Source organism: Epinephelus moara, chromosome 7 (assembly GCF_006386435.1).
Source record: "Epinephelus moara isolate mb chromosome 7, YSFRI_EMoa_1.0, whole genome shotgun sequence".
Classification (NCBI taxonomy): Eukaryota; Metazoa; Chordata; class Actinopteri; order Perciformes; family Serranidae; genus Epinephelus; species Epinephelus moara.
In genome coordinates, this window is record NC_065512.1 from 9,840,306 (window position 1) to 9,851,194 (window position 10,889).

The 10,889-nt window shown below is 41.0% G+C and overlaps 2 protein-coding genes across 3 annotated transcripts in view; one reads left to right on the forward strand and one right to left on the reverse strand.

The window, feature by feature from the left end:
• The window catches only part of fer1l6 (fer-1 like family member 6), a 65,549-nt gene extending 64,356 nt beyond the window's left edge, over nucleotides 1-1,193 (forward strand). Inside the window, exon 46 of the mRNA XM_050048643.1 lies at nucleotides 216-1,193. Coding sequence (XP_049904600.1) covers nucleotides 216-396 — 181 coding nt within the window. The 3' untranslated portion in view covers nucleotides 397-1,193. The remainder of the gene's footprint in view (nucleotides 1-215) is intronic.
• A 1,159-nt stretch (nucleotides 1,194-2,352) lies between these two features.
• On the reverse strand, nucleotides 2,353-10,347 carry si:ch211-67e16.4 (uncharacterized). 2 transcript variants are annotated; one of them, XM_050048635.1, is made up of 10 exons: nucleotides 10,058-10,347; nucleotides 8,027-8,508; nucleotides 7,796-7,945; nucleotides 7,090-7,307; nucleotides 6,470-6,616; nucleotides 6,078-6,165; nucleotides 5,602-5,807; nucleotides 5,367-5,453; nucleotides 4,759-4,837; nucleotides 2,353-3,327 (listed from the first exon to the last, which is right to left on the reverse strand). In XM_050048635.1, exons 2-10 carry the CDS (start codon nucleotides 8,463-8,465, stop codon nucleotides 3,068-3,070), a joined length of 1,674 nt encoding a protein of 557 aa, XP_049904592.1. In that variant the 5' UTR covers nucleotides 8,466-8,508; nucleotides 10,058-10,347; the 3' UTR covers nucleotides 2,353-3,067. The 2 variants fall into 2 exon arrangements, with proteins under 2 accessions (XP_049904592.1, XP_049904591.1); XM_050048634.1 differs by having other exon boundaries at nucleotides 7,090-7,325.
• Nucleotides 10,348-10,889: the final 542 nt, after the last annotated feature.

Genomic DNA, 10,889 nt, shown 5'->3' on the forward strand with positions numbered 1-10,889 from the left:
TAGTATAGCATGTCGTCCAAAATCATGAAAAAAATGTCATGACTATGGTGTACCCACCCACTTTTTGATGCACTGAAAAAAAGTAACGTTCATATGTCATTTATAGTCAGAATTACCCAAATTATTGTCTCTCCTTTAAGTAAGCTGATTTCAGTGCTTGCTAACTTTACCACGAAATGAAACTAATTAACTCTGTTCCCCTCTCTATCCTCTAGTCGTCCAGACACCTCCTTTTCGTGGTTTGTCAATCCATTCAAGTGTTTCTTCCACTTGGTGTGGCGAAGCTACAAGAAGTACATCATCATCGCTCTGGTCCTGCTCATCTCAGTGCTGTTCCTCGCCCTGCTGTTCTACACACTGCCAGGAGCCATTTCTCAGAAGATAGTCAATGGATAACATACACACAGATTATGTTCACACTGTAGCTCTCAATATGTATTCAAAATTATGGATGACTTTTAGATGACAGATGTTATGACATCATAACAAAATAATAAACATGTTCATTTCAACAGCTTGACCAAATGGGACCAAGAACTGTTACCTTTTCTTGCCAAACACACCTGATGCAGTGTTTTTCTCCCATTTGAATAACGTTGGGTAAAACCTAGCCAAGCCTTTTCCTTTAATGGAATTATATCTATATAACCACTTTTTAGAGATGTATGTCAATTAGGAACAAATGAGCTTAAGAGACATTCGTACCTTGTTAGGTGTCATGAGAGCAATTAGCATATTCATTTTTGGACTTTTCAAAGGAACTGTTGACTATAAAAGAATCTACAACACCGAAAGCCTCAGCCTTTAAAGCCTAGGTTTGGATTTTTTCAAGCCTAAGTACAACACTTGCATGCCAAATGTACATTAAAGGAGTTATTGATCACTGAAATACATCACCCTCTCCATACTGGCTATGGAAAACAAAATTGAATGTTCTTGTTCTTTCCAGAAATGTGTTTTGTTAAGCCAAAGCTTTGCAAGTTTGCAAATTGAGTGGGTATTTTCCAAATTCAAGGTCTTGTTATTAAGAGTCTGCTGTGCTTTGCTGCTGCGGGGGGAAAAGTGGCAGTAAACCTGCACATGTATGCCTACCAGCAGGGAGATACTAATTTCAATTGGATTTTACCATCAGCTTCAGATAAATTATGATGCATTTTAGACAAAACAAGAACTGTGGATCTTATCCCAACACAGTGCATTATAGACAGTATTCAGAGGAGGGATGATTGCAGTGTTGTCTACAGATAGACTTTAAAAAATCTGAACCTAAACTTTTAGGTTATTGACATTATTTTTACAAAAGAGACAAGCTTTGTTAAATAAAAGTTCGACACAGTGCTTATTTTAATCTGCATTTATTGTAAGTGAACAAGGTATTAGGCTTCTTTTGTTTTATCAGGAATGAAAGTTTGTTTTCTTAGCAACTTTGACATGTTTTTGGTATAAAGCAAAGTAACACTTCCCAGTTCATTTCTTTGTGTACTGATACTTCAACTCCACAACAAATTGCAATGATTACAATCACCCCAGCACTGGAAAACCCATTCTGCCTAATATTTGAAAGACAGTCAAATGCTCAATTTAAAAAAACAAACATAATAAATTGTCCCTGTTGCACTATATTTTTAGAGCCCAAGAAGGAACATAGAGGGTAAATCTCGGCAAGATCTCCAAATCTTTTTCATTTAGGTCTTTGTTATTCTGGGTCAGTTCAGCACTATGGAAACAACCGCTGCAATGGAGGGCACACACCCATGAGATTGGTCTCAAATATAAAATCTCTTTAGTGAGACATCTGAAGAGAATACCTAGCGCAAGTGAACACAGTTGTCACAAAGCATACCCTGATCTGGTACCCTCAATCGTCTTCCAAATCTACTTTATATTTTCCACCAAAATCAGCAGGGGTTTTTTTTAAACGCGGGAAAAAACCCGTTAAAAATAGGCTATAGATTCCTTTCCTATTGCAAATGGACAAGAGATGTGTACACGGCTTGGCAGCAGACGAGTGTGCCTTTCTGTATGTGTGGTGTGCCAACAGGCTGGTAAACGGGTTAGTAAACAGCAGAGATTTACATTAGAATTACTTTTAGAAAAATAAAACGCAATGTATCGCTTTGCTTATAGAAATGCAGTATTTTGAATCATAATGCCCATGTATCTTGATTTGTATCATATAGCCAGGTTCTTGCCAGCGCAAAACTCTATAGGACCCTAGTTTATCGCCAGGAGAGCCGACAGCAGCTCTGGAGACGGGTCTGCAGTAAGCGAATGAAGCTACTCTGCAGTGAGTGTAACAGCAGCAACAGAAAGTTTGCTGATCCCTGACCAACTCCCGACCAGATCAGCAAACTTTCTGTTACTGCCGTTACACAGGTTAGACCCAGCTCCGCAGCTGGCCACCAGCCTGCTGTGACATCCTGCCCTATGGTTTGCACTTCCATCATTGTGGTTGTTTCCATGGTGCCCAACTGACTTTGAGGTATGGTGTCCTAAATGAAAAGTTATAGTGAGAGCTCATAAAAGTAAACATTTTTTGTCCTCAACTTAATTTTTTCCCCTCCATGTCTCTTCCCATGCTCCGTAATATTTCAGTCAAATCAAACAAACATTTAACTATAAAACACATCAACAGTAAAGACGAACAAGAAAGATAACGATAACTTAAAAAGATAGCTTTGAAGGTTTCTGCATAAATACACTTTAAAATAATTTATGTTTCCTGTGTAGGAGAATGAGTTTATATAAGAATCTGAATGTTGTGTTTTTATTTGAATGTTTGACATTTTATAGAGTATGTGATTTAACGTAAGGACAAAAACAAGGTGATGCATTTTGTCTGTACATACGTGTAGGGATAAGGTGCTTTTAATTTTAACCTGTTGAAGATCCATAATGCTTTTCATTTATGCTGAATAAAGAAATGAATGAAATTGGCTCTGCTGTTACTGTGTTAATAGAAGTTCAATGTAAGGTAAGCAAATAAGACCAAATGCTTGATGGCTATGTATGTGACTGATTGTTCATGAACACCAATTTGACAAACACGTTATTAAAAATCTCTAGTTCATTGCAAGATATCTGTGTCTGTCAGAGAGATACTCTGCTGTAGGCTGACCTGGGGGTAGGAAGAGGATGGTGAAGATGTTGTGACCGTGTACTGATGTGGAGCCATGTTGGAGCCTCTCAGGAGCAGAGTAGAGGAGGAGGTGGAGGGGAGGAAGGGGAGAGTGGCAGAGATGCTGTTTGCTGCTGATGTGTTGCTGAGGAAGCTGTTGGACTGCGGCAGCGCTGAGCTCTGTCTCTGCTGACTGCTGGACGTCGCAGCTGAAACACAAGATGCAAAGTCTCTTATACTTTTCAAACTCTTTATTAACGACATCCAAACTCAAAACACGACTTCTACAAAATCTGAAAATGAATGAACCAATGTTCCAAATGAAAAACAGCCAGCCTGCTGTCATTGTATTCATCCATCTTTATCTGCACTTCCTCCTTAACTAGATCCAACCACAATTACAGTAATGTACAGTAAAACTACTTCAAACTTTATGTGGCCATACAAGATTTTTGCAGCTACTCAGCAAACCCACAGTAAACTGTAAAACCATGCTACGGCCTAAGCCTACTGGGAGGTGAGTTCACCGTCCTCGTCCTGCCAACACTGAGGGAAACTGGAGTAACTGGAGTAAATGTTTGTCAAATAATGAACTTAACCCTAACTTCACTGCTGTGCGGTGGCCATGTTTTTGTGTGTTTTTAGCCTCATCCTTCCGTGCCCTATCAGTGTCCTCTTTTAATGTCACAACGTTATCAGTTATAAATTTGTCCTTCACTTTGTGAGTAAATGAACGTGTGGAATGAGAGCATTTGAAAGCTGTCAATTGTAGGGATGCTGGATCGTGGATCGAAAATATGCTGCGATCCAGCCAAAAAACGTGGATCGGATCGCACTGCAGGGGAAAAGTGCGATACTAGCACTGTGATACTAGCACTCCATTCCACAAATCCGCTCCAGCTTTTCCATCCAGCACTTCATTGTAACCCACAAAGAAGAGAGGAGAGTGGGTCTGTGTTTGGTGAACTTTGGTCCCTGCAGTTCTCTGTTTTACACACAGCAGCAGTACCAGGCTGCCACTGGCAGTAGAGATAACTGACTTTGGAAGTTATGACTTTTTTATTTATGTAACAGATGTCAAACAAAGCCTTCTTTTAAATTTGTATGATTTTTTTAAATTGGCCTTTTCTAATTTGTCTCAGAGTCACTACAGAGATGTTATTTTATTTATTTTATTTAATGCTACTGCCTATTTTATGGTAAAAATTTAAATATCTAATAAATGGCTCAAGTTTTGTCATAATAACCTACTGTCGTGGACTATTCATCTCGGGAAATATGTTATTCTCATTTTGAGTAATAGCACTTGATCAAGCCTTTTCTATTATTCCACATTACAAAATAAGTACTAAAAAAGTGAACCTATTGGTCAGAACAGAGAGATAGAAATATGCACTGGTATTGGATCGGTATCGCATCAAAAGTGAAAAAGTTGGATCGCAGCATTCCTAGTCAATTGTGTGGTCAATGTGTGAGTGTTGGCAGCCCTACGAGGTCACATTCACCAGTGGATGTCGAGCTGAGAAATACATGCAAAGCTCAATATTATGTGCACCATTAAAATTGGTGGGACATGGAGATGGTTAAAAACAAAACAAGTAACAGGCTATTCAGTGCTATATAGGCGTGTGTCAACTTACCACAAGACACTGTGAGCTGCTGATGCTGACTGCTGATGGGAAAGCCGTTTTGAGAAAGACCTGCAGCGCCACCTAGAGCCTGAGAACGAACAGGACAAGACAAAATGAGGGCTTTGTCTCACTAAGAAGGAAGGTTCCTTCCATGTAAATGATACTTGTGTGTAAGGGTGAGGTCAGTAGGTAGCAGCTTACTCTTTAATTATTAAAGGCTAAAGCATGTAGCAGATACTGTGCAATTAGGTAATGTGTCGACCGTGAAATCTTAAGTAGGACCTGATGCTGTGATGTTAATGAAGGTATCAGTTACTAGCTTGAGTGCAGCTACTGACAGCACTTAAGTTGTGCATGTCCATAGTTACATCTCTAACACAGAATAAACTAAAATTTATCACTGAATGTGTTGTTTAAAATCGTACAAAACACAGACCTCTTGACTAAAGGAATTTTCATGCAAGTTAACCTGAACAAGACAGCTGTGAGACCTAGAAACATCAGTGTTACACAGAGAAATCCATGCTGAATAAGACACTTCCTTGTGACAGGGGCATTGTGTTCCTGTACATCATGTTCTTCTTTCTGTGATAATAAAAGCCAAAGCCATTACTGACCTGAGCCTGGTTAATACACGCCTGGAGTTTCCTTTTTGCCCTCCATCTGGCCACCCTCAGTCTGGTCTTCTCTCGACGCTCTCGCACCTTCAACACAACAAAATCATCATGTTTTATATCAAATATAGGTAACTGTGGTAAAATTTGTCCCTTAAAATTCTAAACATGATTAATATATGTCACACAGATTGATATCATAATTCATAGTCTGACGTAAACATTAAGGTTTACTAACTAGATCTGCGAGCAGCGGCTGAGGCAGCGTCTTCTCCAACTCTCTGCGTCTGGTGATGCTTCGCCTGCGGAGCTCATTCCTGCGCAGTTTGTACTCTTCATAAAGGCTGAGGTCTTTAGTCCAGGGCCGCACTGCCTGGCGAGGTGGGATGCCAGATGGCAAAGCCACCATTGACTGCTGGGAGGCTACTGGCTGAGGCATCGGATCTGAGGGCACACACAAAGAGGTTTACAGTGGTGGAGCTTTTAGAGATACATCAATAAATCAGGTTGCTGATTTATATCATTAATGCTGGCCTCCAGTTATTATAGCAGTGATCAATACTGCTTTTGGGCAAAGGGGAATAAGTAGGGGAACCACATCTTTGCAACCCAAACTCCAAATGCAAGAAATAGTACTCAGCTTTTAAAATCTAGCCAAGCAGTATAAACTCAGAAGCATGACATCAGCCCTCAAACACACACAGATCTACTCACAGGCGCTTGGTCCGGCTGAGCTGGAGGCTGCAGTGTGATTTCTTTGGCTTGCTGGAATTGCCGACCACTCTGTTACCGACCTTTGAGTCTGGAGGAACAGATAATAACATTAATTCTCCTCCACAGATTGTTCTTAACAGTCTGTGATATTCAGAGCATTCCCAGAGTTATCTTGTGATCATGATGCAAAACAGAAAGAAACCATCGTTTTTTTCAGAGGGACTGAGACCAGACAGTATTGTTGACCACTGAGATTATCCAAAACAAACTATGCAGACACTGTTCTTCTGTTCACGGGTTCCTAAAAATCTATCTCTTCTTAACAGCTTGGAAAGAACTCTCACAAGTGCCGACTTGGTATTGTCAGATTTGATATTCAGTTCTCACCTTACCTCTGACTCTTGAAGATGACCCTGCTGCACCTGACAGTCCAGCAGAAGGGTTGCCATCACCTCCTGCTCTTCCTCTGGCTCCTCTTTGATACAGATCACCTCCTCCTCCTCCTCCTCTTGCTGCGGCTCCTGGGCCTCCTGCTTCACCTGCGGTACAATAGGAGACAACCAGGGCTTTAGGACTGATGAGAAATCAAAGTGTAATAACAAGAAGACATTGACAGCTGAAGATGGACAGGAGAGGTGGAAAAGAGGGGGAATGACACATAGCAAAGGATTGGAATCAAACTCCGGTTGCTGCAAAGGACTCAGCCTATATGGGGCGCACACTCTATCAGGTGAGGTAGAGGTCGCCGCCAACATTCTCAATGATGACCATCAAATCAAATAGCATGTAACTAAATAACAGTTTTTTTGTACCTAAAGCACAAATAAATAACTATAGGATATGGTTTCTCTAATCTAAGTGATTTGTTTCTTCTACTGTGCTCTCCTACTACTAATGCAGTAGATAATAGTCAGGCATTTCTCTTTGTTCTTGTTTTAAAAGAGGTCAGGGGTCAAACATGAAGCAGGTATGGCCACACCAGTAGGGTGTGCGTATGTGTTAGTGTTGTCACCTGCAGAGGAGCAGAGGGCAGCGTGGAGCTGTCGGCCTGGGTGGAGCCATCAGGGGACGCAAAACCAGCTGCTGACTGCTGCCCTGGATCCAAAGTCAGAGTCTGGACAGGAGCAGGGACAACAACATCATCCACATCTCCTGTATGTGGCTGCAGGGTGATGGTCCACTCACAGTCGTCCTCCTGATCTTCATCTTTGCTCTGAGCTGTGTCTTGTTCTGCAGGACAAAATAAAACTGCACAACATACACATCTGTTCAGGTATATGCTGTGCTAACAATGATGTCATGCAAATGCAGCCGACTCTCTAAAGGTTTCCTGATCCTCATTTAGAGCATCGCCTAACCAACACTAGAATTTCAAGGCCAAATCTGGCAACAATATTTCAATGTTTAAAAAACACAATAATTATCAAATAAATATAATACATTAAGAAGTAAAATATTTGCCTCTGAAAACGAGAGGAGTAGAAGTATAATGCAGCAGATAATATAAAGCCTGGCATGTACTTTGTACGCAGTGCTTGAGTAAATATACTTGTTTACTTTCCCCTCCTGACTTAAGGCCATGACAAGACCTTTCAAATCTCATGCAAAGAGGACAGCAGAGGATAAGAAAATAAAGGTGACCGAGAACAAATGTGAAAAAGCATGCAGCAGGACACACACATTCACTCATCACACTCCCAAACCCCTCAGTTTTGTACCTGTACTGCTGTCCAGAGATTCTGTCGGTGTGTTCACAGAGACTGAGACGGGCAGCAGCAGGTCAGACGGGTCAGAGGTGGCAACTTCCACATCTGAATGGGAGCGCATTCTGACTGTACGTCTGCTTGTGCTGTGTGGAGAGGTGCATTCTGGAAGTACAAACAAAGAAGGGAGTAAGACTCACTGGAGTCGACAGCCAAGAAGGAGTCAGTCATTTCCTTTGTCATTACCTTGATTGCTTATTGTCAGTGATCCTTCAGAGGTCCTGCTCTGAGTCGAGCATGAGGGAGAGGTCTCAGCAGAGGAAACACATCCGCTACCTCTCTGTCCTTGAAGAAAGGAGGACGGATGGATGCGAACCAGAGTGGAGGTAGAGGCTCTCTGTTGCAGCTCCTCCTCCACTCCCTGTCTGTAGTATTTCAACTTCAGCTCGGTGTAACGCAGCTTGGCTCGAATGTTGTCATTCTCCTTCTCTTTCTGGGCCTTTTCCCGCTGCAATGATGCAACGTCCCTCTTCATCAGCGCAACTTGGGCTTTCAGTTCCTCAAATTTGACTCCGACCACTTTGAGCATTTCGGCCAGCACTGTCTCCACCGCTCCGTTCACTGCTCGCTCAACCACAGTACCCATCTGACCTCGAATCAGCGACACGGCAATGCTGACATCCATTTTGAAGAGACCTCAAAACAGCTGGAGAGGGTTCTTCTTTTACCTGCATGCACAAGTACATCACACTTTAGAAGTTCAATTTAGGGTTTAGTCTCTTGTTTGGGATCTCACAACTTCTAGTTCACTGACATTTGTTTGAACATTTGCAAATTTTCGTAACATTCGTGAAGAGGAGTTCCCGCAGTATGAACAAACCTCAAAATAAACAAAGAAATTGACACAACTTTGTACCCTGTGCCCTGTAGAGCAGTAGTTCCCAACTGGTGGGACGTGACTCGCAAACATGTCAACTTTGTAAAAAACACTTTATGTTGAAGTGCAGCGAATTTCTAGCACAGAGCTTTTATTTTAAAGTGTTGTTTCCTGCTGCAGAGTGAGTGAATTACAGACAGCTACTCAACAGAGACAGCAAACTAGCTCAATGACATGGCAAAACACAAGTATGACACTGAATATTTTAAACTGTGTGGACATGATTAATGACTAAGAATGAGTCTGGGCTCTGGACCAGTTGAGAACCACTGCTGTAGAGAACAACTAGATATAATAATGTCCATGTCAGACCTTATAAAACATCTTCATGCATCACTGCTTGTAGGTACATTTTAGGTTAATGTAAGGACATTCAACCTTATGATAAGATAATGGTTAAAGCTAAATTAAAGATAATTTAATACCACCCACAGTCATATTAAGGTAATTTCGTTTCAATAACAGTGACACCAGCGTAAATGACCACAAGAATAAGATTAATTCTCAGCATTAATTACTGTACTTTGTATTTGGTGTTTGGATCAGGTCTGGAATGTGTAGGAACATAATGTAACAACGAATCTATAGTGTGTAACATATCAGAGACGGGATAATGAGTCACACTGAGTTGCAAGACCAGACACAAGAGAGCTAACGACGTAATTAGTGGTGCAGTTATTGTAAATACATGTAAGTCTGTAAGATTAACGTTACGTGTACGTTAGTACAAAATAACCTTCGACCAGTGAAACGTAGTTTAACACTCGAATTAGATTAAATCAGAACACTTTAAAGTAACATACCAGTTCAGAAACTTTAGCACACTTCAAACCCTTGAGAGCAGTTAGCATGCTTAAGCTAACGCTAACAACAGAGCGGATGCGGTTTGGGAGCAAACGTTAGCAACTTTCTGTCTGTCCATAGTTTCTTTAGTAGTCGTACTTTTTAAACGGCGCCTTTTAAAGTGAAAAATAAGGAGGAGAGAGAGTTTGTACTTGTTTGTATTAACAGCTGTTAGCTACTTGCTTTGCTAACGGAAAGCCTCTGGTAGAACGTTAGCAAAGTTGGCAACACTAGCTAACGGATCACTGACATGTAGTTTAGCACACGAATTAGATTCAATTGGAAAACTATAAAGTTACATTCCATTTAAAAAAAGTTAAGCACACGATTCATACCGTTGCGGGTAGATAGCATGTTCATGCTAACATTAGCAACAGTGGTGCGGACGCTGTTTGAGAGCAGCTTTCTGTCTGTCCATAGTTTCTATACTAGTCAGACTGTGTCAACCGGCGCTTTTTAAGTGAAACATCAGATGAAAGAGAAAACATTTGACTCACCGTTTGTGCTTGCTTGTGTTAGACCGTTGAGCCAGTTAGCTAACTGCTAACTTGGCTAACGCGAAGCCTCCTGTGGAACGTTAGCTAGCTAAGCAACACTAGGTAACGTTAGCGCTTCTTAAAAACTCCTCGGTATTGTTTTATCCTTTAACGTTACATAGACTCCCGTTTCATTCGCGAGTACCGTTTCATTGAACATACATTTGGGAGGAAGTCTGATCAGTAGTGTAGTTTTGCTAACACAGCGGTGGTGCTTCCATAGACTGTAAAATGAGAAGTGTTTCCGGGGTTGTAGCATCCGCAAACCGAATGACGTTGTGCTTTATTGACCTCTAACCGGAAATACGCCCCTGGAGGCGAGAGTGCGCATGCGCACAGTGAAGGTGGCCCTACATTCCTGACAAGCAGGTTAACTGGAGGAACTTACCTGGCTAAATATGGGTTAAATAAACATAAATAAATATATATACATATTTTAATGTTCTCAAGACTTTGGAGGGAAAAATAACTTTAAAGAACCATTAGAGAGTGTTTCCTTGAGGTTCACTGAAGATAATTAAAAGTTTTTTTTGTCTAAATGTATTCTAGAGGTTTTGGAGAAAAAAAACATTCACAGAACCTTCTCTAAATGTTCTCTGAAACTGTCATGTTGATGTCTTCAGGCTGGTACAATTATTAACAGTGGTGGGTAGAGTACTCAAAGTATAAGATATGTTTAGAGTGTGCAGGCCAGTGCAAAATCATGAAAAAGCAGCACTTATTGAGAAGATATTTATTTTTATGTTTTTCACCACAACTTGCAGGTATGCATTAACCAATAACTGCGGTCAAT